This window comes from Chlamydotis macqueenii, chromosome 9, assembly GCF_036417535.1.
Source record: "Chlamydotis macqueenii isolate bChlMac1 chromosome 9, bChlMac1.mat, whole genome shotgun sequence".
Classification (NCBI taxonomy): domain Eukaryota; kingdom Metazoa; phylum Chordata; class Aves; order Otidiformes; family Otididae; genus Chlamydotis; species Chlamydotis macqueenii.
The window spans coordinates 26,439,505-26,466,547 of NC_141564.1; the positions used below are offsets into that span (position 1 = coordinate 26,439,505).

The 27,043-nt window shown below is 47.7% G+C and overlaps 2 protein-coding genes and 1 long non-coding RNA gene across 5 annotated transcripts; 2 read left to right on the forward strand and 1 right to left on the reverse strand.

Moving 5' to 3' along the window:
* Positions 1-515: 515 nt before the first annotated feature.
* SLC33A1 (solute carrier family 33 member 1) lies at positions 516-11,339 on the forward strand. Of its 3 annotated transcripts, none has more exons than XM_010129571.2 (6): positions 516-1,301; positions 5,031-5,221; positions 5,882-6,066; positions 6,947-7,064; positions 7,913-8,128; positions 9,799-11,339. In XM_010129571.2, exons 1-6 carry the CDS (start codon positions 542-544, stop codon positions 9,964-9,966), a joined length of 1,638 nt encoding a protein of 545 aa, XP_010127873.2. In that variant the 5' UTR covers positions 516-541; the 3' UTR covers positions 9,967-11,339. The 3 variants fall into 3 exon arrangements, with proteins under 3 accessions (XP_010127873.2, XP_086611059.1, XP_086611060.1); XM_086754933.1 differs by having other exon boundaries at positions 6,947-6,995; XM_086754934.1 differs by lacking the exons at positions 5,031-5,221; positions 6,947-7,064.
* Positions 11,340-13,851: 2,512 nt separating this feature from the next.
* Positions 13,852-18,112, forward strand: MISO1 (mitochondrial inner membrane subdomain organizer 1). Its single transcript, XM_086755030.1, has 5 exons — positions 13,852-13,964; positions 14,048-14,107; positions 15,365-15,518; positions 16,296-16,456; positions 16,916-18,112. Exons 1-5 carry the CDS (start codon positions 13,872-13,874, stop codon positions 17,180-17,182), a joined length of 735 nt encoding a protein of 244 aa, XP_086611156.1. The 5' UTR covers positions 13,852-13,871; the 3' UTR covers positions 17,183-18,112.
* Positions 17,609-18,881, reverse strand: LOC147599743 (uncharacterized). Its single transcript, XR_015259405.1, has 3 exons — positions 18,712-18,881; positions 18,511-18,612; positions 17,609-18,367 (listed from the first exon to the last, which is right to left on the reverse strand). It is a non-coding gene; the product is annotated as an uncharacterized LOC147599743 (long non-coding RNA).
* Positions 18,882-27,043: the final 8,162 nt, after the last annotated feature.

Below are 27,043 nucleotides of genomic sequence, written 5' to 3' on the forward strand. Positions count from 1 at the left end.
TAACATTCGCTTGCCTTGGTTCGTACTGACTTTTATTTCTGTTAGAAAAGCCAAAGAGCAAAAAGAAAAAAAAAAAAGTTGGAACGTAATTTTTATTATGGCTTCACTACTTACTGGCCGTTTAACGGCCCGCGGCGGGTGTCCGCTGGCCGAAGAAGGCGGGAGAGCACCGGGAGGGCTGTGCCCGCTGCGCGAAGCCCCGGTACCGGACACAGGGGCCTGCGCCAGGCCGGGGGACTCAGGGCGGCTGCTTCGCTGTCCCGACGGCGGCTCCGGGGCCGGGCCGGGCCGGGCCGCGCTACCCGCGGACGGCGGCCGGCAGCAGCCAGTTGGAGTTGGGCGGGCCGGCCGTGTGACGTCGGTCCGCGGGGAACCAATGAAGCGCGGCCACGTGTGCCGCGAGCCCCCGGCGTGCCCGGAAGGGGCGGAGCGCGGCGCGGCGGCGGTTGGCGGCGGCTGGGGCGGTGGAGCGGAGTCTCCTGGAGCGGCGCGGCGTCCGGTCCCGCCTGGGCCCCCGCCCCGCGGCCCCCGCCCCGCTGTCATGTCGCCCGCCATCGTGGCCAAGGAGGGCGGCCGGCAGCGCCGGACTGGGAGCCACCACCACTGCCTGGACGTGAGGAGCGAGGCGCCGCCCGCCCTGGCGCTCTGCGGGGACCGGCTGCCGGACGGCGAGGCCGAGGCGCTGCTGCTGCCGGCGCCGGAGCCGGTGGAGCGGGGGGCGCGGGGGTGCCGGGCGGAGCTGGGCAGCATCCTGCTGCTGCTGGTGCTGTACGTGCTGCAGGGCATCCCGCTGGGGCTGGCGGGCAGCGTCCCCCTCATCCTGCAGAGCAAGAGCGCCAGCTACACCGACCAGGCCTTCTTCAGCTTCGTCTTCTGGCCCTTCAGCCTCAAGCTGCTCTGGGCCCCCTTGGTGGACGCCGTCTACCTGCGGGGCTTCGGCCGCCGCAAGTCCTGGCTGGTGCCCACGCAGTACATCCTGGGGGTCTTCATGATCTACATGTCCACCCAGGTGGATGTGCTGCTGAGTGACCGGGAGGGCCGTGGCCCCGACGTGGTGGCCCTCACCGTGACTTTCTTCATCTTCGAGTTCCTGGCGGCGACGCAGGACATCGCAGTGGACGGCTGGGCCCTGACCATGTTGTCCAGGGAGAACGTGGGCTACGCCTCCACCTGCAACTCTGTGGGCCAGACGGCCGGCTACTTCCTGGGCAACGTCCTCTTCTTGGCCCTGGAGTCAGCCTCCTTCTGCAACAAGTACCTGCGGTTCCAGCCCCAGCCCCAGGGGATTGTTACCCTTTCAGGTACTGCGAGGCACCGCCGGCCTGCGCGCCCCAGTGCTGGCATGGGGATGCTTCTGCCCTGAGCCTGGACCAAAGCTCCCTTCGGAGTGAGCGGTGGTTTGGTGTGGTGAGCTGAGCAGGTTCAGTTTATTCCCCGCTCCTGAGAAAGCGCAGCCGGCCGGGAGGCTGGTGCAGTCCTGCTGCTGTCTGCACTGAACTTCCAGGCTTCTCTGGGCTGAAGCGTGAGGGGAATCTGCCTTGTCATTATCTTGGCTGACCTAAGCACTTTGGAGAGACTTTTAAAAATTTTTCTATTCCTAGTTTAATGACTATGGAATAGATTATTGTTTAAAAAAAAAAAACAAAAACAAGCATACCGGAAGCTTTTTCTCTTTTTAAGGAAGCCTTTTAAGAACGTTACCTCCTGGGAGGAAGGAAAGGGGAAACTTAAACCAAAAAAAAACCTGACTCTGCCAAGATGTTATTCTTCACAGAAATAGAAATGACAAGTGTTCAGGGTTGAGTGCGTAGCCAGTTTCTGAAGGAATGCCTTATTTTAGTAAACTAAGGGGGATTTTGTTCTCTCTTTAATGAATTAAATGGAGTCGGGTAATCCAGCCATAACTAGCTGTTATGGTAGGGGTGTCTTCTGTTCGGTGGTTTTGGGGTTCTTTGGGTTTCTTTTTTTTTTTTCAGAAAGGCTATATGTGGTGGTTGATGTTAGGTTTCTTACCTAGAGGGTGCTTAAAATCCACATGTTTTGGTTGGAAGGTTGAGTTTAGCCAGCTCAGCTTATGGGAGGACAGGGCAAACTGGCACCACTGCTGGTTGCGGTCTCAAAGTGACCACGGCCAGCAATGAAGAGTAAATTCTCATGGTTTTATTTTCTTTTCCCTCTCCTACGTTGATTGCTCTGCCTGTATCATGTAAGAGAAAAGGTATGCCAAAATGGAGCTGAATTGTTGTTTAAAGGCTAGTTTTTGCTTTCTGCCCTGCACCTAACTTACTGATAAATCAGGGTATCAGCTTCCAAGACCGCTCTACTTATTTTGTCTGTGCAGATACCGCAGTTGCTAACTAGTCTTCCTCTTTCCTTCATGTTGATAACCCTGTGTCTGCTCTGTATGTCACCAAGCGTAGAGTAGTCCTCAAAGTAACCCCGCTGGTTTCTTGCTGTCCGTTGTTGTCCCTTGCTGTGTAGTTCATCAGCGCTGGCGTGTCTTTTCCCTGTTGCTCCAGCGGCAGACTGACGTCTTTACTGCTGATGCAACCTGCAAATCACGAGCGTAGTTAAGAGAGCTTGGTTTGTCTGTACTAAACCCTGCTGTCCAGGCTTTTCGTTGTCTTGGTTTATTTCTCAGTACTGTTTGTATGAATGGATTTGTTACTTTGGAAGAAAAAAAATTATCCCGACAGCAAGAAACGCCCACGCAACCTGTTTAACTTGTCCTGGAGTACTGACCTGGGCGGAGTAAGAAAAGCAAGTAACTCTGACACTGTAGTTGCAGGATACGGGTTTTTTGGGGTGGCAAAACTGGCTGCAAGACGTTTCTGTTCCCTTGTTCACAGTTTGCTGTGTCCACATTTCTCCTGAAGCAGCTGTAGAGCCTTACTGTAACCCTGCTTGCTGAAACTTGCTGAAATTTCTCCTTTTGAAAAGGAGAATGGCTGTCTGGTCCCTGTAACGGGGCTCTTGGTGAGCGGGTTCGGGCAGTTAAAGCAGCAGAAAACTTTACGGTTTGAAAAGGTGAATAGTTTCCTCCCAGTTCAGATCTCTCGATGCTTTTGTCATAGGCTGAGTGCCTATGCCAGGGGGAGAACAAGTCAACACCTCGTGATCCCAATCAACTTCAGGTTGTTGAGAAGCAGCAGCATTAGCTGTTTGCCACGCGGTCACGTGTATGCCTGTCCCAGCATGAAGGAGGAGGAAAAGCGCGTGTGCAGGAAGAAGGTGCCCCTTCAAACAGCCCAGGCTCACCTGGGCCGGTGCCTGTGGAGCGCCCTTTTTCCTGGGAAGAGATTCCCAGCTTCAGAATGATTTAAAGCTCTTGTGATGAAACACCCATTCCCCCCCAACACCTCGTTAGTGGTTATTTTCCAGCCTAGTCTGTCTCTGATCTAGCTCAAAAGTTTCCTTTGCCCTAACACAGTGGTTTGTTTTGCTAGTGATAGAACAGAGGCGCAGACAAAAAGGGATGGGGCCAAGCGGCACTGGTGGCACCAGAGACTTTATGCTAGAAATTCCTTGTGTAAACTGTAATTTGTAAGTTCTTTTGCTTGTAGACTGTTAGCGGACTGTGTGGCTGCTTTTTTTCCCCTCCAGTGCAGCATTGCTGTATTGCAGCTGACAGGGCTGACCTGATCAAGAGGATTCGTATGATGATGCTCAAAGCTATTTCTGTTCCCGTGCTCGCACTGTAGGTCTCTCACTGTGGCGATAATGCTCAGTGCTATTATTAGAGTGCCACCGCTGTGTGTCTTTTGTAGACAGTAGCTGTGATTAGCATGGCTCTCTGAAAACTCATCTGTTACTTAAAAATATACGTTCAGGGTGCCTTTTTTTAACAGAGGAGGGAGCAATCTGACAGCATTGGTTATGAGATTTCTCTCCTTTTCTTCAGAAAAGGGAAAAGTAACGGATGTGGAAGCAGCAGAAAATGCTTTGAAATGCCTTTCTTCTTTTACATTGAGAATGCTATGATATAGCTAAAGTAGTATTTTCACGTTTTCTTCTGTGCTTGCTGTGCTTGCTCTCTTTCTGTGCATAAGCAGCAGCTAATAATTGCCTAAACCTTTGCACTGTCTTTGCCCTTTCACCAGCCCTCGCTGCTCGCTGTCAGGTCACCATGAGGCAGGCTTCTGGAGTGGCTCGTGATGAGGAAGTTAAAAGGCTGCTTCTGGCTTGCCCTCTGCATGTTACCGAGTGCTTTCTTGCCTCTGTCCTACAGGCAGAGGATGGGATCATCTTAGATTAATCCGTTCCCTAACTCAAAAAGTACTTGCTGTGAAATACTGGTGTGTTTTTACTGTTGCTGCCTTCACATCCACGATTCAGCCAATATTACATCGGCTTAAAATAGAGCGCTTAGGGGTTGGCAAGTACAGTAGCTACTTAAACCAGACGTATTTGAGTGACTCCTGATGACAGTGTAAGAACCTTCATCAGGACATCTTTACACTCATAAGCATAAATCGTTCTTTCCTTCAGATGGCAGATGGATATTATTCGGGGAGTATGGAACTGGGGCACAGAACAGTTACGTGACTGCTCAGTAAATCAGCTGGAGAGTTGTGAATGACTTCTTCCTCTGAAGATTTTTTCCCTGTCTCATAGATGTTAAATGTGGCTTTTCCTCCTTGAGCAGCTTTTGGTGATGGTCTGTGTAATCCTTCAACATTTTCCGTTTGATTTCTGTTTCTCCACCATGCTCGTTGTGGGAACGATGCACAGAGCACCGGGGACGTGACCCGGTTTGCTGCTGCTGCTCTGTCTGGGATCTCAAGCAAACGCGGTTACAGAGCGAGGGGCAGGGAGGAGCTATGTCAGTTGCTGTGTGCAGCTATGTGTGCCTGGTTTGCTTCTGTTGCTTGTTCTTAGGAGGGTCAATGAGTAATGTTTTCATTCAATTTTTGATTAATAGATCCATATTTGCAAAATAACTGCATTTTAGATACTCAGTGAACTGTTAATGAAGTGTTGGTGGTGGCTGCCAAAAAGATTTTTAAATTTTGCTTGTTTTTCCCCTCCAGATTTCCTATTTTTCTGGGGAGCTGTCTTTTTAATTACCACTACACTGGTTGCCCTTTTGAAAAAGGAAAATAAGGAGCTAACACCAACAAAAGAAGAAACGAAAGGCATCACTGATACATACAGGCTGCTATTCTCAATAATCAAGATGCCAGCAGTTCTTAGTTTCTGTCTCTTGATTCTCACAGCAAAAGTAAGTAAATACGTATATGAATTGTTAGATACTGGTGATATCAGTCTGAAAGGTTGCTGAGTCCCTGTGATGCAACTTATTTCTTAGTTTTGCCAGTGGTTCTCACCAGAGTCCTGCATTTTCACGTGAATGTTGAAACAGAATTGCTTATATCATAGTGCTGAGCAGGGCTGTACAACAGAAATTTTGTTTTGAGCTTTTGTAAATGCTTAGCCAAGCATTAAAGAGAAGTTTGATTGCAATCTGGTATTAAGGTAATTTGGTTTTAAATATATTTAAAGAGTTGGGCTGTTTGTGTACTTAAAAGGACAGGGAGTGTTTCTCTTAACCTAAATACTGTTCCCAGATTCTGCAGCTCTGTACAAACTGGGTTTCCATGGCTTCTTGTTGGCAATTGTGGATACCAACAGCAATTAAGGTGTGGGCATGAATGTCACTGCTTCGTTGAATCCTCTTCGTATAGTTTTGGCACTGATGGCAACAAGAGTGTGCAAGTGTAGAACATGTCTCAGAACTTATTTGGAAATCAAATCAGAGACAGAAGTAACTTGACTCTTGTACTCTGTCACATTTCTCAATTTACTTAATACGGAGTAATTGGAATTTCTAGCCAAACTGTCGCTGCTTTCCTCAGTTCATTTGTTCTAACTTGTGTTGCAGGTTGGATTTTCAGCGGCAGATGCTGTAACAGGACTCAAATTGGTGGAAGAGGGAGTCCCGAAAGAGCACTTGGCTCTGCTAGCGGTTCCAATGGTTCCTTTGCAGATAATACTGCCTCTGATTATCAGCAAATACACAGCAGGCCCCCAGCCACTGAACACGTTTTACAAAGCCATGCCTTTCAGGTAAAACCAAACAAATCTCCTTTTGTAGAAACGTAGTAAAAGCAAAACACAAGATGTTTTTAAGATCTGTATACAACAGCATAAGAGGAGTAGTCTCCTGCTCTTATTCAGTGTTGATAGTTCCTTATTCATGAATCGCTCCAATGAGATCTGGGGCCGTGTCTGTAAAAGGACACGTGCTTCCCGATGTAAGAGTGGCGGAACGCGCTGACAGGTCGTTTGGTGCGTCTGCTGGGTGCGTGCTTTAATATCGATATCGATAACTGAGGGTCAAAGAAGCGGAGTTAGGTTGATACAGACAAGGAGGCGTTTCATTTCTGTGTGAAGTGTTTTAGACAGGAGTCTGCTTATGGAATTCTAAACCAAATGAATCCAGCAGATTACCTGATGCTGTTATCAGTAACTCGTGTAACATGTCTGTAACAGGTAGCTGTTACTTTAACATGTTCTTATGCAACTGTGTATGTTCTCACAAAAAAAAAAAAAAAAAGCTCTTGCTTTGGCTGAATTTGGTTGGGTATCTTGTGCATTATTCTCTACAAAAATACATTTCTGTGTGGAGGGGCAGGGGAGAAAGCTGTACATATACAGGTGTATACGATACACATATACAGCTGTCTGCTGTACTAGGAGATCTGGCAGTGAATTTTGTTTATATGGAAGACAGAATTGTTTAGGTGCAAGATGTTTGCCGTTTCAGGGCTTGTCAAATATTTGATATCTAATTCGATCTAAGACATAAGTAGTTGTAACCATTTAGATATAAACTATTTTAATGTCTTCTGTGTGTGTATATGTATATAGATGGTAGTTGCTTTGTATCAGGGAAATGCATGGGAAGAATTACTCGAATTACAAATTCTCTTTCTTATTCTTCCAGATTACTGCTTGGTCTGGAATTTGCTTTTCTGGTATGGTGGACTCCTAAAGTAAGATATGAAGGAGGATTTCCTGTCTACTACTATGTTGTAGTATTGTTGAGTTATGCTTTACATCAGGTAACCCATGCTGTATGTGGGAAGGGGCGGGGGACGTGGTGGGGGGTGATATCGATCAGGGAGAGGACTCTAGATGCCGTTTCCTGCTTTTGTCCTTCCTTACACCAGGATTCCTTTAAGCCTGAGCTGTGTGCTGTATGGCCATGTTTAGCCCCGATACTCCTGCCAGTATTATTTCTCCCTCTTCCATGTGCTCCCTTGGACATCATCTATGAAGTTACTTTTAGCTGACCTGATCTCCTTTTGTTTCCCAGACTTTTTTTCCCCACAAACCAGAGGCTCAAAAGCATGGTGGAGCTGGAGAAATCCCAGTATTCTGACTGAGTTTCATAGGCGCAATGGTGATTGTGCTTATTATGCAGATCCGTAAAGTTATGTGATCCTAGAAACAGTACTTTATTGATTTTTGGAGGAACGTCATCATGGATCTGAGGCCAAGCCCTGGAAAACAAATGCCTGATGCAAACTGGGCTTTGGATCACAAGTAAAATATATGCAATGCCTTGAGAGCTGATTTTTAAATGCAGAAGTGTTACATTGAAATGCTATTTTAGCTGGCCTTATTATACTTCAGTTTGATAACCTGAGTCATTCCAGTGCACGTGAGGCTGGGTCCATTTCAGCATGGCTTGAGACAAGTGGCAAGGCTGCTCCTTGGTATCGGCAGAGAGACAGACTGCAGAAGTAATGTCTCTTGTGCAATTTTAAGTTGTTGGGATTATTTTTCAGTCAGTGTTGCTAACTTCAAGTCATCTCTTAGAGCAGCTTTCGTGTTAGGGTTTTTAGTTGCCATTGTCTGTAACTGGGGAGCCCTTACTGTCCTGTGGGTTTCCTCACCTCTTCTGTAGATCACGCTGTATAGCATGTACGTTGCCATAATGGCTTTCAACGCCAAAGTCAGCGATCCGCTGATTGGAGGAACCTACATGACGCTCCTAAATACTGTGTCCAATCTGGGAGGGAACTGGCCTTCCACCGTTGCTCTCTGGCTGGTGGACCCACTCACGGTGAAGGAGTGCGCAGGGGCCCTGGAGCAGACCTGCGGAACTACGGCTGCTGCAGAAGTAAGTTTGGGAGCCTGTGGAGGTCTTTGTTCAATTATTTCTCCGTGAAATTGCTTCTCTTGTATTTTTTCGCCTTTGAAAACCTTTGTAGTGCGTAGCTTATGCTTAAAAATTCCCACTGATTGAGCTAATTTTCCTGCCTGATAAAATTAAGTCTGTTTTTGTCTGTACACTCTTACCAAAGATTTGCAGTTACAGGGCAGTTATCCATTTCCTTGTGAGCTGGGGTGAGAAGCTGGTGGTAGAAGCGCTAGATAGGTGCCACATTCTCTGCGATGTAAGGAAGCTGTAGTTAAATTTTTGAGAGTAAACCTTGCGAATTCAGAGTTGTGTAATTAGACGCTCTGTTCTTGGCAGGCTGTCTGTGCCCCACGTCCCCGAAGTTTGCAGTACGTTTTTGTTTCTTCTGTCTTCCTGGAGGCATCCTATCTGGATACCTTGATACCTTCTCCCGTGATGTTACTTTCCTCTCTGTCTTTGATCTTCCCTTTCCACGTTAAATGGAGCGGTGCGGCTGGCTGCCTTCCCAGTTCTGGGCAGCCCTGAGAAGAGAACAAAGAACGTGCTGTGCTCCTGTAGGCAGATCAAACAACAGGACGCAGAACTGCCTGCAAAGCAAGGTTTCAAATTTGCCTCCTGATGAGCAAATGAGAAATTCTAACGTGACTGTTTGGAAGGGTGGAAATGCTTGGGAGTGTTTTGTTTGGCTTTTCTTTTACCCTTACTCATGACTTAGGTTTATTTCACTCTTGAATGCCAGGACTCTTTGGGAGGCAGAGGTTCTCCAAATAAGCAAAGTGTTCCAGGAGTCAAACCAGACACGTTTGAACTGGAGTTGCAGTTTTTACTAGTTGCGGAGGGGAAACTGCTTCTGCGTGTGTGGTTTTTCAGCCTCTCTGTCGTTGTCTTGCCACTAATTAGGTTCCCTGTGCCTGCGCCTCTCCTGAACTTAAGTCCTTCCTGTTTCACCTCACTCCTCTGATCTTTTTTCACATCCTCCCAGTTGGTAATGTTCCACCACCACTCCCTTCCTATTCCTAATCTGATTTTGATGTGTCTCAGAATAATGAAAATGCTGGCAGAAGCTCAGCTCAGAGGATCGATGTATCTTGGGCTGGCAGCAGTGTGGAAAGGTGAACAATAGCAGAAACGATCGTGTGCCGTACACTTACCCTGTAAATGCTGGAGGTTTTGTCTTCCAGTTCTGCAATTAAAAAACATCCTGGGCTTGTTCTTCCCAGAAATACGCAGCATTTTCTACTGTCCATTTGCAGATTCAGTGTGCTGAGATGCATGAGTATAATTTCTAGAGAAGTGGTTTGGATGGCTGCGGGGGGAGAAAAAAAAAAATGGAATGAAGAACAGTGAGTGCACCTCCAGGCCAGCAGGAGACAGCTGGGCAGTTTCTGTGTTCTCGAGTTAGCCCCTGGGCCAATATGCTCCATTTCCCAAATGTTTTATAACAGTTTTGTTACTTTTCGTGCTGATGGTCAGCTCAAAAGCCTCTCTTACTAACTCTGTAACAAAGAAGAAAGAGTAAACAAATCTATTTAGTCATAACCAAGAGCAAGTAAGAAACAGTGGATATCTAATGCCTACTGTCTGAAAGTCTGTGTTTCTGCGTCTCCCGGAGAATACTTAATGCATCCAGTTCTGCTTCTGTGTTCCAGCTCTGCACAAAGGCTGGTGGCTCCTGTGTTACTACCTTGGACGGGTACTACGTGGAATCCGTCATCTGTGTCGTTCTGGGATTTGGCTGGTGGATCCTACTTGGGCCAAAATTTAAAAAGCTGCAGGATGAAGGACAGTCTTCCTGGAAGTGCAAGAGGACCAATTGACGCAGTTCCAATATTGGATGGACTAGCAAGGTCATTTTAGTTTTATTACAAAGGCGCATCCCGTAATCAATAAACAGGAATACGGCGGGTGGCCGAGCCAGTGGTATGTTTGTATGCGATACCACTTGCCCTCCCAATATGAAAATGTAAGTTCAGAAAGTAATTGTTAACAAATGGCACCTCTGTGCTCCATGCGTATCCCCGAGTTCGAGCTGCAGAGTCTTGGCTGCTGCTGCAACCCATGGCTGAGCTTCCATATAGTGATTATGGAACAGCTAATTGCGCCGTGTCTGTCTAAACGGCGGCGTTGTCAGCTGAGTTCCAGCTCTTTGTTTTCCGACAGAAGTGATCTGACACGGGGAGTTGGCCCGGGGAAGGATGTCAAAGGCATTTTGACTTGTAGGTGAAGCGTGTTGTACTGTGGAATTCCTTGTGGGAAGAGAAATGTAAAATGCCTGCGGGCTTTGTTTCTTCTCACTTTCTGAACTGTAACCACGCCTCAAAGGACGAAATGTTTCAGAGATTCTTTTAAATGTATTTTCTGGCTTTTATAAGCTTTAAAGATTTATAAGAAAGTATTTTTATAAAGAAATTACATTTGTTTAATTTATTTCCGCTGCTTCAAAGCATTTTGATTTACATTCAAGGTACTTTCTTGATGAAAAATTACTGTAAGATAGGACTTAAGAGTAACGCACAATATTCTAAGCCTTGAGTCCTGAGGATGTAACTGGACACTGCAGCAGCTGGCACACAAGAGTCTTCAAAGGGAGAGAGCACGCAGCCTTCGGAAGGCGGCTGTTACTCTGAGGGAACGAATTGGTAGTGTTGGTTTGTCTATGTCACTAAAACTTGAACGTTCAGTTTCAGGATCAGTGGAAAAAAATGTGACTGTTCCCAGCTAGGGATAAGAAAAGATGATTGGTGCCTTTGCAAGTGATTTGGTGATGGCAAACTTGCCAAATTCCCAGGGAGTTGGTGTACAACTTGCTGGCTCGTAAAACAATCTAAGTCCTGGGGCAGAGCTGCTACAAAAATCTATTACTGATGCCACGTAGTGGAAACATTCCCATTGCATTTACCGAAAATTCCTTCCCTCCTGAGTGCCTTAGTGACATACAGCAAGCGTACTGTACGCCGAGAGAGGGCACTGGGATATTGTTGGATGTATCTGGTACATCGTCATTAAAAAACAAAACTATTAAAAATACCTTTGAGAGGTACAGGATTTACTTTTCCATTCTCTTTTCTTCCCTTGTCAATATTGGAAGTATTGTATGCGGAGCTTGGTGTTCCATACTCCAGGGGGGTTTTGAATCTTTCATTACTGTAGGTTTCAGGAAAAAAATAAATTGATACTGACTTTTGACTGAGTGGAGGGGGCATATTTGTGCGTACAAAGTGTCTACAGGACATAAGGAGTAAGAAGGTGTCCAGAAGAGGACAGCGTGACCAAGTGCTTCCTGGGGCGCTGAAGCCCGTTCCTCTGTCCCTTCCCCTCTCCCTCCTTGGTGACACCCTCGGTGGTCGGTGGAGAGCCAGACCCTGAGCTCCAGACCTCCCCCGGCTGGGATCTGCGGTCCAGCAGCAGCACCTTCTCACAATTTGTTTCAAATATAGCAAAATCAGTCAAGCTAGAGAAAAGCACTTTTTTTTTTTTTTTTAACTCCCGAAAATAAAAGTCTTCCCATTCCACCTCTGCATAAGCCCAAAAAGAATATAAGATTATAGCCGAGATTTGTGGTCAAAGGGGAATGTATCTCCCATCTCCGCTGGGCTGGCTGCGCGTGAGGCGCTCCAGCTCTGTGTCTGTACAACGGGCCGCTTGCTTAAATCGCGTCATGTCTGCACCTAGAGATGTTTTTTTGTTTTGTTTTTTTTTTTTAACTTTTCTGACTTCCAGGAAAAACTTCTCAAGTGCAGAATGTGGGACATTAAATTCATAGGTGTTTTAGAGTTGGCTTTTAGTTTGCAGTTTTGTTTCACTGTTTCTGAGGGTGCCAGTGAAAGTTGTTATTAATAAAGATGGATTGAGGATTGCCTATCACTGGATGATCCTGTTGGATGATCCTGACAGCACCAAAATTAAACCTAAGCTCCAACTCAGTAGTGGTATATATGAAATGTGACCTAAATTCAAACACTGTCTCCTCGTTCAAGCTGGAGAAAGGACTGATGGATTGGTGTTTTAATCTCTGTGGCTGTTTTGTAACACAAGTCACAAACCTCACTGCTGCGCCAGCTGAAGAGCGTGTTGCTAAGAAGAACCAGCGAACTTCTGGTCTCACTGCTTTTTTCCTCCCAGCCCTATGTTGAAGGATCCATCACCTGCGCTCGCGAGGGCAACTTCCTGTTGTTTCCCAAGACAAGGAGGCAAAGAGTGGTGCTCCAAAATTCAATTCTGCAATTCCAGTGCCCACAAAGAGGGTGTGTAAGGCCAAGGTTAAGGTCTGATGAGCTGTGTAAAATGGGATGGCGCACCCGCCGCTGCTGCGCCCTGCCTCCTGCACGAGGGAACGGCTGAGGGTGTCGAGCGTCCCGGTCCTGCGTCCTCTGAACTTTGGTGCCGTCATCACCCATCACAGCAACTGGCGGGTCTTGTTTTAAAACACGAGCTCCACATTTTGTCTTTTTTGTGGACACTGAGAATCTGCCAGTGCCGATTGTTCTTCGTTTTCTGTAAAGCTGTTTTATTTCATTGTTTTCTGGGTGTGCGCAATGTAGTTTCACAGTGATAAACACGGGTTTCAACTGGCTGCTAAGAGATGGTGTTCAGATTATTTTTGACCTGATAAAATAGGGAAGGCAGGCAGCAATATTGGCTCACGCTTTTGGCCCCCTCAGTGAGACAGTGCGATTTATTTAGCATTTTACCCAATATACAATTGTGGCAAAGTCAGCAGTGTGCTTCCAAATTGTTGTTTGACTACAAGTTATGGTTTCACTGAAAAGAAAGTTTTGCACTATTTCTATATCTATTACTTAATCTTAAAATGTTCACACTTAGTAAAGTAAAACTAACAACTACACTGCTTTCCTTGAAATAAAATTCAGGGGTGATATTTGCTTGTCCAATTCACCTCGTAGCCAACGGTTTAAGAATTGTTTTAGTTTGAACTTTAGGTATAACGTTTTGATTCAAATGTGGGTTTTGCTGCCTTGAGTTATAAATTCCCAGCTAAACCTGTGCTTTTCCTGAAATCCCGAGTTGCAACCGTTACCGGTATGGTTTTGTGCAGCGCCTGCTCGTGTTGGAACCTAGAACTGGATTGACGTGGAAGGGCTGTGTAAACACGAATCCAGTTTTATGTCATTGCCAGATTATTTTTTATAACGCGTGGATTTCGATAAAGATCGTGCAGGTGCACCGTGCAGATGGGCGTTTGGTTCAGCCGAGGGAAACGTTTGGCTGGAGTGGTCTGGTGATGAATTACCAATACGTGATAGCTTTGAGCGAAGGGAACAGAATAAACAGCAGCGACGAATCCAGGAGCGTCCCGAGGTGGTTTTTCCGCTCAGCATGGTGCCCCAGGGGAGCGCGTTTGCAGGGATCTGACGGGAGCGTACGGCAGCTTTGGAGAGGGAAGGCCATCGCCAGCCCCGCTCAAACGCAAACCGGGCCGAGAGCGGGCACCGGCCACCGCCGGGCGCCGGCTTCGAAGCTGCCCGGGGTTTGAAGGGTTAATTACAGCCGGCTGCGGGGCCCGGCCCTGAAACGCGCACCGCCCCGCCCCGCCCACCGCCCGGCTCCGCCCCGCCCACCGCTCGGTCCCGCCCCGCCCCGCCCACCGCCCCGCCCCGCCCCGCCCGCCGCCCGGCTCCCCCGTTCCCGCCTCCCCGTTCCCGCCCCGTCCCTCCAGGCCGGCAGGCGGCGCTGCGGGCGCGGCGGGGAGGCGCGGGCGGCCATGGCGGAGCGGCGGAGCGGCGCGGCCGGGGGCCTGGCCGAGGGCCTGAGCCGCTTCTCCGAGTGGGCGGACGCGCACCTCAGCCTCCTGCGGGTAACGGGGCGGGCGGGCGGCGGGCGAGGGGCCGGGGGCGGCGCGGCCCGGCCTGGCTGAGCCCCGCTCTCCTCTGCCCGCAGAACCTGAGCACCGGGATGGCGGTGGCCGGGGTGCTGGTGCTGGCCCGCAGCCTCCGCATGGTGAGCGCGGCGCGGCGGGGCGGGGCGGGCAGGGCCGGGGCTGTGCGGGACCCCCGGAGCGGAGCGGGGCGGGGGAGCTGCGGCAGCGCCCGGATCGGGCCCGCCGCTTCACGCGTGTCCCCTCTCGAGCGGAACCTCCGCGGCCGGAGCCGGTCGCTTTCTGCGCCCCCCCCACCTTTTATTTTTATTTTTATTTTTTAAGTTTATGAGCTTGTTCTGCGTCTCGGCTGCAGCTTCCTGCGGCCCGTCGTGCGGGTAACGGGCACCGCGTCTCCTCTGGTGTGCGGCCCGAGCTGTCCCGTCCCCTGGCCCGAACACAGCTGGTACGGAGGTGGTTTCCTCGCAGCTTTCTCCGTGCTTCCGTGAACAGAACTGCTTTTTGTATATTTTTAATCATGACCCAAAGTCTTCCTTTCTTTCCCGAAACGGTCGGTTCACGGCAGGCACTAATGCCTCACCGCTAGCTCCAGCCAAAGCAGCGCCTTCGCAGGTAGGGAGCAGCCCGTTCTCCCGGGTTCTTCCAGCTGTTTAAAAACTAATGGTCGCTCTGATCTTGGTGAGACACTGGCCCGGGTCGCCCAGAGAGGTGGTGGATCCCCCATCCCTGGAAACGTTCCAGGCCAGGTTGAAGGAGAAGGAGAAGGTCCTTTTCCCTCCACCCCCTAAACCCAGGCTGCTTTGTTCCTGCACTGCTGGCAAAATCTTTGCTGCTGCTAAGCTTAGCTTTCCTGCGTGATCACATAGCTGTCCCCTTGGAATCCTCCCCTTAATTGATGGCTCTAGTGTCAAATTTGATCTTCTTGTGATCTTTTTCAAAGGTGTACACCTGCTTTTGCTCCCTTATCAAAGTCGGGTTGTTTCTGTCCTCTCTGCTCCGCCTTTGTTTCAGAGTGTCTGTTCTTTGCCGGTGTCTTTAAACACGCCTTGGCTTCCTTTCACCCCTGTTCCAGCACCGATCAGGCCACTTCTAAAACCCTCTTTTCATGGTGGATCAAGTGAACTTCAATATGCTCAATATGTCCGCTCCTCATACTGCAAGCCCTGTAAAACAGGGAGCACCCCTGAGTGTCTGCAAAGGCTGGCACGTAATGGCTTCTGCAGCTGATTCCTGTTAAAAATATGTGTATGTACTTGTCCGTGCTGTCTAATAATAGATCTGTAATTTGGCAAGCTGTTTTAAGGAGAAGTTGGATTTAATGTGATTGTAACTGTACATTTTTTTTTTAAACTTTGTCTTGCTCTTCTTTCCATCAATAGACAACAAAGTTTACGAGCGTTTTGGATATACCTGTGGAGTTTGTAGAGAAGAATGTGAAATTGCGGGGAAAAGTACATCGCGTAACTGAGAAAGGCCTGGAAGTTGAGCACATTCCCATTAGCATTCCTTTCATTGCAGCGATGCAGAGAAGATGTGAGTAACAGAACGTGAAGAACAAGCGTAGGAAGGAAACGCTGTTCACTGCGCAGGGAACAGGCAGGGGCAAGCTTGGGAGGAAGGGTTGAGGTACAGTTCTGGCTCTGCCTTTTGGTCTTTCCGTTCTTTACAGGTGGGAAACTGGGGAACAAAAGACTGCGAGGCAGCCTGTAAGCAGAGCTTGCCAGTACGATATTTGTAATAATTAGCATCATTATTGTGATATTTCTCTGGCAGCAAAAGCTAGCGCACAGGCAGTCCGTTTGCTTGCATAGCTCATCTCATTCCTGGCAAAAAGACCCTGCTGGGATTACGCCTTTATTTAGGGATGGAGATCTGGCAGCTCCCCACACAAGCCGTTCCCATGGACGGTTTCTCTGTGACTGGGCAGAAGTTGTCGGTCAAGTCCATGAGTCACACGCTTGCTTTGCAAATACCTGCAGGCGCTGATGCCTCTGCCTGTTGTCGCTGCCCCTTCAGATAAAATGAGGGTGACTGATACTGAAATAACAGTGACTGGTAATGAAAGCAGTTCTATTTGTGTGCAAAATAAAACAAGTAATCTTGAATTATTTTTTTTTACTGAAATAGAGATGAGACCAAATGCTTATTTGCACATAAGTAGTGATTTGGGGAACTAAAATGAATTGTTTTTCTTTTTGTTTTTTTTTTTTTAAGTCCATGGAAAGAATTAATTACCGGCTGTGGGGCTGTGCAAAGCCTGACGTTTCCTTTGCTGCATTCAGTAACAAAGCTCTCTCTTTCAATAATCAGGGCAATCAAAAGGTCTTCTGCTGGTCAGGCTTGCTGGAGTGGAGCTGGCTCCCAGCGGCGTGGCCTGGTTACAGCAGGAGCTGAAACCCAAACAAGTGGTGTGGTTCCAGCTTCTGGGAAGGGAGGACGTGGCACTCGAGTGCCTTGTTTTAGTAAATAAGGTAAATGTCGTGATGAAGATTGACTTTTATCCACAGTTTTGAGTTTGACCGTGGTTATGCAATCCAGTTATCCCAGTACATTTAAGGAATAGTATTATTTATAATGTATCTATCTTGATACGAATTCTAAATGTTGTATTTGTCAATCTGATTTCGAGACCAATATTTTTGCAGGCTGGTTGCTGACACGAGTGTATTTCTCTGTCAGATAGGGCCAGGCTGTATCGTGTAGTTCTGATTAGCCTGATGTTCAGTCCCTCAAATATTCGCTCACAAATGTCTTGCATTACTATCAGATTTTAACAGTCAGCTGGATTCCTCTTCACTTTTATCTCCTTCTGCCAGAGGGCAGATTTAGCCAGAAGTAAACTTAGTATCTCAGAGGGAGTTCACACGGAAAAAGAAATAAAACCATTTTAAAGGCGAAGCGAATATCATATTTATTGTGCCTTTTTATAGGGTCGATTTCTCAGCGTGTGCTTAAATGAAGAGATCTTGAGACAAGGGCTCGGCAGAACAGCGCGTATTGAAGGACTACATCACGACTCCCGCCTGTACTGGAACCTTCACAAAAGACTGCTTCGAGCAGAGTTAAAGGCCTTGAAGAAAAGTAAAGGAATATGGAAAGAAGAAACCTACTCTGAAAAAATTACAGATCGTATAAGCAACAGTAAACTTGTACAGACCTTGAAGCAATTTGTGAGCTGGTTAAGAAGCTCGATTTAAAGGTAAACAGGGAGACTTGCTCGGAGGAGCGCAGGTCACCTACGTTATGTGCTTTGTGTAAAGTCGAAGTTTATGGTAAAAATCAGTGCCGTAATGCTGAGTGTCCCTGCCTTGACCGGAAAACCCATGAAGTTACCTAATGCCGTATTATAATCCACGTGGGATTGAACTTCAGTAGTAGTATGCAAGCCACAAATTAAAATGTTCTGAAGCTGAACTTTTGGCACAGTAATGTCCTAAATTAGTTGTGCAGTTTTCCACCTGCTAAAAACCTACACGGCTGTGGTAACTAACTACTGACAGGAGTCAACAGCCCCGTTTTGAAGAGGTGCAGAGCCTTAGTTCACAATGTACAGCCTTAAACGCTCCTCCGGGACATGTCACTGCTATGGAACCCACGCTGGTTAGAAAACTCCGTTTCAGGCCTTTACACACGAGCATTTTGTTTGAATTCTATTCTTACACTACTTTTATGTATAATTTGTGTTTTAAAAATCTTTCATCTTGAGTAATGGGTTGCATTGTTACCAAGATTTGTTATGGTTGATCTTAAAAAGCTGACAAGGTCATAACAACTAAAGTTGCTTGGGAAAAAAAAAAAAAAAAAAAATCACTTGGTGATTCAAGAATATAAGAGAGTATAAAGAATATCAAGAATCAAAGAACGTAAATTAATGTCCGTAACCCGGATTTTTAGAAGACAACATTCAGTTGAAGAGGAAAAACTTACGCTGTTTTTTCCTGATGGTTCTATAAATATCTAAAATTAGATGAAAATACAACTTTAACATGAAATTTGACAAGGTGGACCATATGTGCTAAGAACTGAAATGCTCGTTCTTGTTTTATTTTTGAAACAAGTGTTAAGTAAATGAGAGTGTATTATTATTTATTTTGTAAATAGTCTCAGAATAAAGATTGAATTTCTTATGTTCATTGTTACATGTCTTCTATACCAAGCACTTGACCTTTGTTTAACCACCCACGGTCCCAATATTTACTTAAAGTGAAGTGTTTTCCAGATTTTCTTTCTTTCTTTCCGTATGATTCCTTGCAGTGAAATACTAGGGAGAAGAGCGTGGTACAAAAAAATCTCAGTAGCTGAGCATTGCTTGTCTGACCATGAGTTGCTGTGGTCATCATTTTCTCTGCTGACTTCAGGGCAAAAATGTGAATCCTGAGATCCTTAAAAAAAAAAAAAAAAAAAGGCAGCTTTTTTTACTTGGGTAAGAATAGATGTCAGTGCTTCTTTACTACTTTTGTTCTGGCTCCTCTCAGGGGCGAGGCTGCTTTTTGCAAAGCACAGCGAGCAGTTAGCTGTGAAATACCTGCAGCGCAGATCTCTGTTGGAAACCAGTGTGGGGGAGAGGGGAAGCAGCTCTGTGGGCGGAGACAGACCTCCAGGGGAGCTGGAAACCAGGTATCTCTGCCTGTTTAAAAAAACAAAAAAAAAAGAAAAATGGAGACATTGAGACATCTGGTTTTGGGCACTGTACAGTGAAGAGCTGGGACAGCCACTGCTGCAGTACCTGGACATAAAAGTGACGCAGATGGTCAGGGATTTGGGATCAGCTGTAGCATCCTCTGAAGCAAAACTCGAAGCTGACTTTTAACTCCAAACTCCAAATTCAGTCTCAGCAATAATCCACTACCCATGAGTGATTGTAGCTGTTTCTGTTCCTACATCTGCTAAGTAGAAAGAGCTCCAAACTGGGCATAATTCTGTAATAATTAACCATAATTCCACCTGGACTTTGTACCTCTGTTTTGTCAATGAGTCATAGGAGGATTTACCACAAAAATCCACTGTAAAGCTGAGAGAAGAAACTCAGGAAACCACGTTACATTTCAAGCAAGCAGAGGTGGGGTGTGGGCTAATCCAAACCAAGTTTGCTCCCTCACAGTCTTGCCTCTCAGCCCTTTTTACCATGAAGCTCAGAAAAGCCCTAGAGATTTTTCTAAATTACAGCAAACTGCTCTGTCATTTCCATTAGGTTGTGGCTTATGAGGGATTTTTAAAAGGTGGCAATACAGCTGCTTTATCACTTACACTGAGGAAGCCTCCCCTTGGCCTGACTAAATTTTTAACGTTCCCTTCTCTGTTTTGGTGGCAGTGAGGTAGTCTAACACAAATAATTTTGGAAGGAGCTATGGAGAGGGATATACAAATCTTTGAACTCAAGCCTCTGATCTCTTCTTGTTTGTTGCACAAGACAAGCAGTTTTGGTGATGTGCTCTTACTACAGTTCTTGGTCAGAGTACAAGCCCAGGGAAGCGGCTTTGCGTACAGGATCAGTGCTGTAACAGACAATGCTGCTCTCACAGAGTTACCAAGCGGTGCAGGATTTGGGATTGCAGCGACAACTCCTGTAATTGTTTGTTAATGCTGTTCTCCTTATCATCCAAGGCTTATCTGTTTAAAAAAGAAAACCAACAACACACCCTCCCCCCAAAAAAAGCACAACTCAGTTCAAAGCTGTGCTTTCCATCTGTGCAGGGCTTGAGAGGTTGCAGATCTTGTCTCTGTGGGAGGCCTGTCTATTGAAAAAGCGGTAACAGGAGGAGAAACAAACAGCTCTGCAGACCTGGCTGGGAGGTCAGGGGGAGAAAAAGCACTTTTCTCCGCTGTATAAAAACACCCCACGCTGCCTCTGAGGAGCACTATCCCATTTCTTCAGCCACAGCAGCAACGCATGCAAGAGTATTTCCATGCAGAGGGTGCAGGCCTTGCGTGATTAGGAGTAAGGACAAGAATTAAACTGTTCAGGTCCTGTGCCTTCACCCCCGCAACTCTGAAGAGGCTGTAAGCGATAAAACATCTTAAAAAGATCATAGGGAGTTAAAGGACAGGCCTCCAAATGGCCCACTGAGAAAAATATTTTCAGTGTTGCACAGGGTTTTTATTGCGGGTGCGGGATGTCAGGCAAATGGTCGCCATAAACGCCAGCAGCCCTCCCGGGAGCCCACCGCGGCGGCGGGTGCGGTGCTGCCCTTCCCGGACAGACCAACAGAGGCCGGGCCCTGCGCAGGGAGCCCGGCCTCGCCGCACAGCGATGGCGGCCGGCGGCTTCCCGCTGCCCCCTGCCTCGCCTTACGTCTCCCCTTCAGCGCGGTATCCCCGCTCTTTTCCCACTCTGTCGGCTGCTTCCCTGCAATACGCTCCTCAGGCACCCACGGGAGCGTCAGATACAAAAAGTTGTAATTTTGAAAGCAGAGTTTTAGACTCAGCGTTCTCCAGCGCAGGCACGTTGGCTCACGCCAGGACTTTCGGCGGCCGCCGCGTGTCAGGGAAACCGGAGCCGTGCAAGTACCGGTTACCGCTTCCCTGCCGCCAGGTTCCGCTACCCAGCGCAGGGTGAACAGCTTTTACAGTTCAGCGTAGGTTTTTAAAGGAATATTTTAAAAAAGTAAGTCAAATTCGATTATTTTTCTCATCGGGGCTGCTCCCCCTTCCCGCCGGCGGGCGCAGTGATGGCGGGCGGGGCCGCCCCGCCCCGCGGCAGGTGCGGCCGGTACCGCCGCCCCGTCCCGCCTGTCTCCATGGCACCCGCCGCCGGCGGGGCGAGGGTGAGCTCGGGTGAGCCGTCCCGAGGGGCTGCTTCGTTCCCTCCGTCCCCGCCGGGAGCCTCCACCGGGACGGTGAGGGAAGGGGCCCCTCGCCCCGCGGCAGCCGTGAGGCCGGGCGGCGCGAAGGGCGGGAACGGCCCGGGCGGCGCGGAGGGGGCAGCCGGCTCGGAGCGGACACACAATGGAGCAGGTTGAACGGGAACGGGCGCGGGGCCGCCGCAACACCCGGGCTGGATCGCCGGCTTCAGCCGCCGCCGCGCTGGCGGGCGGGAGCGCGCTCCGCTCCAAGCGCGGTGCCGCTCCGGGTTTCCCCTGCCCTCGGCGGCGGAGGGCGGGCTGGGCCGGGGCGGGGCGGGCCGGGCGGCAGCGCCGTGCGTTTGAACGCGGGAGCAGGTTGAGGCGGCGGCGGTTGGGGACGGGAGCGAGCCCCAGCCAGAGCCCAGCCCGGCGGTGAGTGCGGGGCGCTCCGAGCCCCCGCGGCGCGGGCGGGCGGTGACTGTGGTGCGGCCCCTGCGCGGGCTCCCTCGTGACAAGGTGCAACTTTTTGTTTGTTTTTGTTTTTTGTTTTTTTTTTCCGGATGAAGCGTTGTTCTGGGGGGCGAGGCGCTGCGGCGGGGCTCTGCTCGCTCTGTAAAGAAGCCGCGGCCTGTCTGTGGGGTGGGTACTGAATCAGGCCAGGTGAACTCCCAGTCGCCTTTCGGGCTCTCTGCCCCTCTCTTGGGGGTAAAACCTGCGTTTTGCCGTGTGGCGGGGCAGGTTCTGCTTTCGGGCTGGGTCAGGACAGCTGCAGCACCTGGTTTGGGGGGAAAAAAAAAAAAAAATCTGCTAAAACTGGAGGAAGCCGCTTGGTGCGCCCCAGCCCCGGGCCAGGCCGTGTGAAATGGAGCTGAAGGTAAAACCCTGGCCCCGCGGGGAGGGGCTGGCACGGTCCGTTGTGATTAACAACGGTGCAATTCCGGGAACTTCAGCTCTAGCTGACCGAGAAGTGCTTTTAGAATAAGTGTTATTAAATCCCAGGGAGGAAGATGTAAGCCGTATCTGATGGACTAGTCACCGGCTCTTTGTTTGGGGTGTGCTGCGGCTCCTGCGTGACAGAGCACAGTGTTCGCCGGCTCTCGGCGGGCTCTCCCGATTTACTTGTCCCTGGGTCTTCTGGCCCCTGTGTCGCGAAACTTCCAGCAAACTTTGGGTGTCTCGTGTTCTGAAACGTGAAAGAATACCTGCGCGTAACATCACTGAAAAGACAGACAGGATTCAACCCTGCAGCGAGACACCTAAATTAAAGAGGAGGTGGTATATGGAAAGAAAACGCAGACTTTTGGGGAGGTGAGAGACAGCGGAGTGCGTGCTCAGTGTTAAAAATCTTTCTGTTTCTTTAAGTGTTAGCTCCCTGGAATAAGTTTGAGAACTCTTTTTTTTTTTGAACTTTGAAGGATGCTTTTTGTAGGTTGAAAAAAAACCAATAGGCTGTTAGAAAAGAAATGTTATATCAGTTGAAGATGCATGATTTGTGGAAAAAATGATGTGACGGGTTGCAGACGCTTTCGGGTCTTAGGCTACCTATTGTCTATAAAAATGGGGATCAGCTGGTGGTTTTGGATGAAGTGGTGCACAACTCATTATTTTAACAATACTGGCTCAGCTTGGAAGGTTGCCTAGGGAATTGATTTAATGCTTCTGTCCTTTCACCCTTTGAGGCCGGTGTTCCACGATGACTTTGATCAAAACTCATCAGTATTTGTAAAGGAGAATAAAATTTTCACTCCATAAAAGCAAAGGAGAGGCCACCTGCTATTAACAGACTCCAGTTTTGCATGAGCCAACCTGTAATTTAAAACACTGTCAAGAAATACCTGCGGCAGTACAACGGTTTTATGATAAGCATCAAAACACAGAGTGAAAATTAGTCCTCTATTCAGTATTTAGCTTCCCATTAATTTGGGGGAAGGCTTTAACCCTGAAGCTGTGTATTTCTGTTGGCTCTACAAAGTAATCTTTTATAAACAGAATGGTTTTCCTTTAATGAAATCTGAATAAGGATTTTCTTTCTTTTTTTTTTTTTTTTTTTAAGGTGCCACCTAAGATCCAATTCAATTTAAATTGATAATCTAGATGGCAAAGCTTGAGGCTCTGAGCAACCTGATCTGGTTGGAGATGTCCCTGCTCCTTGCAGGGGGGTTGGACTGGGTGGGCTTTAAAGGTCCCTTCCAACCCGAACCAGTCTGTGGTTCTGTGGCAAAACCAGGGCCACGGCTACACAGGGTGGTGTGATGGTGGTGGCTTGGCTTTTTTTTTGTTTGGTTTTTTTTTTGTTTATTTGTTTGCTTTGGGTTTTTTAATAAGTTTAAACAAGTCTGAACATTAAAATACATCACAAACATTCCAAATTATGAAAGCAGAGGTCTGTTAGAGACCTCCTGTATTGTCTTCAGTAGGACAGTTTTTCCTGCCTGTGTCATCAGAGGAGGTGAGACCACCGTGCATAATTGCCTTGTCAGGTCTTGCAGAAACTTCTTTTGTTACTGCTTCAGACTTACTTGAATGTGTTGAAATGAAAGTGCTTTATGGGCACAGATATGGCGTTTTCCTCTTGGCATCGTAGGATGCAGAGCGTGTTCTGAGCGATCGTCGTGGCTATAGTACTGGAAAGGTGTTAAAGCCACTAACTAGCAAAGCGTGGTTCTACTGGGCAGTGGAGTAGGGCTGAGCAATGTGCCAGAGGTTAATTGGTTTGAACCACTGGGACAGGACTGTGCGAGGGATAGATCTTTCTTTGCTTCCCAGTCCAAAAGCAGAAGGTGCTTCCACTCGCGTGCTGCTGAGGTTGGCCAATGTTAGTGCAGCCTGATCTAATGGCCAGGAGGGAGGTGTGTGTACTTGTTTTGTTTTGTTCTCCTTGTTTATTTTAGGAAATTGGAGTTGGTTTCTGTAACAAAGCTGGCTTTCTTGTTCCAGTCTCCATGGACACTAAGGGTATTATCATTACTCCGGAGATCTGAGCTCGCTCTCTCCTCTCCTGACTTACGGAGCCTTTTGCTGCTCGTCTGGCGTTACAGAAGCACGATCTAGACGTACCTGGGTAGCTGAGAGTGACGTGGTGTGTGTATTTGAGAGACGGAAAGGCAAGCTGGGAGATGCAGAAGGTGAGGAAATGTCCATTACTACAGATAAGTGCTTATTAACGTTCCTACAAGAGTGGTGGGAGTACAGAGGAGCAGAAGGGAGAGGTGGACAGAGCTGTTGACAGCAGTTTGGAAGCAGGCAGTGCTGGAAACAGCCCGGGACATAATGCTGGAGATGCAGCATGTGCTCCTCTGGAGGCTCAGGTCCACAGGTGAGCAAAGCAAAACCGCTTCAAGGGCGATTGGCCACGTGTAGTAAAGCCATGTCTCTTTCTTGCCAAGAGGTGTCCATGTGCGTCTCTTCAACTTGAAATAACTCAAGGTTGCTTGCAAGACACTTCAAGTGGAGACACGCTGTTGTGTAAGGCAGTCCATGCTGCATTACAGACTTGATCTATTGGAACTGACACTAAGTTTATGTACCCATGTGCACTAAGCATGACCAAGCGTGTTGTTGAGATGGAGTACGGGATGTGTCTCCTGTAACCGTGTGGGCCTAAAACAGGCATTGCTGTGCCTCGTATTGACGTGTTTCCCATATTCTTTACTCGGTCTTAGTTCAGCTGCAGATCATTGACACATTGGTTGGCAGTGAACTTGGTAGTGTCCCCACGAGAAAAAATGGAAGAATATTGGCAATTACCAACTCAACAGATGACATATGCAAAGGGTCTGGTTATGTGAAGTATCTGCTCTTTGGGGGACTGCATATCAATCAACAAGTAGCCGGACATCGTGCAAGATGCAGATCGTCCATGCGCATGGCTAGCTGTGTTGACATGAGTCATTTCCAGGCATGTTATCTTCACATTTTATCATATTGTTTGAATTATTCCATGCTACAGCTGAGCAACATCTAGGGATTCATAGGTTATAGCAATAGCTGTAAGTTCAGCAATAGCTGTTTCAGCTATTCAAATGGCAGTGTTCGTTACAAGAAATGATGTCTCGTAGATTAACAACGTGTCTGAAAATGACTTGTCCAAGTTGGGGTGGACGGCTCTTGGAGCTGACAGTTTTGGGCTTGCTGGGAGCGGTGGTGTTTATAGAAGAAATTGGAGAAAATATAAAAGAATGTTGAAGAGTATAATAGAATCAGAAGATGTGTTGTTGATGATGCGTTAAAAAAAGCGTTGCCAATGTGGTGAAGTGAGTTCTCTCTCTGTGGATTAAAATCTCCAGTGCAGGATGACTCTTGTGCTCGACATCTAGAGTTTGAAACCTCTGTGCAGCAAAACAAAAAACTATTTTGGATTAGTGACTGGGTGGACAGAGAGCTGGCAAAAGCAGCAGAAAGGTGTGCAGAGTACTGGAAAGCTGTATAAGGAAAACATTTGTGTGCACTTATTCATATTTATCAGTTCCATGTCTGGTGGGATGACTGTTGCACTGAACGTGCAGCGTGCAAGGTAGGTGTCTTCTGAAGCGGTGCCTGCTGAGCCATAGAGGCAGCAGCACGCTGCCCTCCTGGAAATAATTCCTTCAATAGGAGAAAAACATTCCATTTAGGCTTGTTGAGGAGTGGGGAGCAAATGCTAATTCCCTTTCAGGGTCTGTTGCCATGGGGAGTCAGTTCAAATCCTTTCTAATGCCTTCCTCAGCAGCAAGTTGTGCTGACACATGCTTTTCATGACTCCCCAGAAAGAGCAGAGAAATGACTTGAAACAAAAGCTCCACCAGAATTAGCAGCCACGGGAAGATTAAAGTTTGTGGTTTGTTAGCTATGGGTAGGACAGATAAGAAAGTTGTCCATTATAGAGGTGAACACAGCTTGGCTGGCCTCCTGCCTGCGCTGGGTGGGCTGCACGGGGTCGGGGGGGGGCAGAAATGGGTGCCTGGTAACTTGTTGGCCAGATTTCATCGCACAGTGCTGTACGCGGTGTCTATCTGCTCCTCTCCTGGAAAGTGAAAGGGTAGTTTATGGAGCAAACTGGGCATCAGTCCTCTAGCGTGATCCAAACTGGATGCTATTGGCATTTGGCTGGACTTCATCGATTGCTAGTGCCGTTAGGAGGGCGATGCGCAGCCGCTGCTGCCCGCTTTGTGTGCCTTCAGCACTGGCCAAGTGAAGATGAGGAGTTTCCCGAGTTCCTTGGCAAAGTGTTGGTACTGGGGCAGGGGACAGTGAAGAGAGCTGTGGTCTGATGTGGCAGTGGTGATGTCAGTGATGATGCTGCCGTTTCTGGCGCGCTGGGGTAGGTGGTTGCTATGAAATGAACAAGTGTTTAGAAGCAGATTTCTCAAACGCTTAAGCAAACTGACATCAGAGTCTGTCTTCATCTGGTGAACGATGTATGACTAAGGTTAGCTTTTAGTGCTCTAATGGGGGAAGAGCCAAAATACCAGCTTAAAAAAAAAAAAAAAATCTGCATTTTTCTGAAACCTCATCTGTCTAAAGAGCATGTAAGTGCAACATCTGTATCCCAAATCCAAACTCTCTTGTGACCTCTTCCCTTTGTATAGTCAACTCTGACTTCCAACAGTTTCCAGTTGCTCCCAGCAAAATCCACAGGATATTTTTCTTTGCTACTGTGCTGGCTTGCACACCCCGACACCTTTATCTGATCTGGCAGATCAGATAAATACCCCAATACTTTTTCTGATCTGGCAGAAAAATAAACCAAACAAAAATCTCAGATTTTATTCCTCCAGAGCAATTCCTAGAGAAATAAGAAAAGGATCAGATATTGGATGTTTTACCAAGTATTATCAATAATCTTCTTTTCATTCTGGTGGTATTTATGGATAAGTACTTGCCGTTGAAAGGGGAGTGTAACTTTGGGGGTACTTTTAAAGCTTTTTGTTTATACAGGAAGATACTTTAAATTGTGGAAAGTATCCATACATTTATGAAATAGTTCACACCATAGGTAGGTGAAACTTTGTTTTTTAAGTTATAAGTGACACCAATTTGTAGGCAAAAAGTAGTTGTGGGTTTTTTTTTTTTGTATCGGCAGTGTGTGGATCTTTCATCCATGCAGTTAACGTGCCTCCCCTATTCTGCGTGGCTCCTATTCGTGTAACTTCAGCAACATTTATGGGAGTTATTTTGAGTGAATGTGGATATTTGATGCTGATTAGAGCCGAGATTTGCACAGACAATGTTTGGAACCCTTAGAGCCTGGGTTTGTATGACAGTTAAATCTAAATCTGCACAAATTCAGCCCAGCTT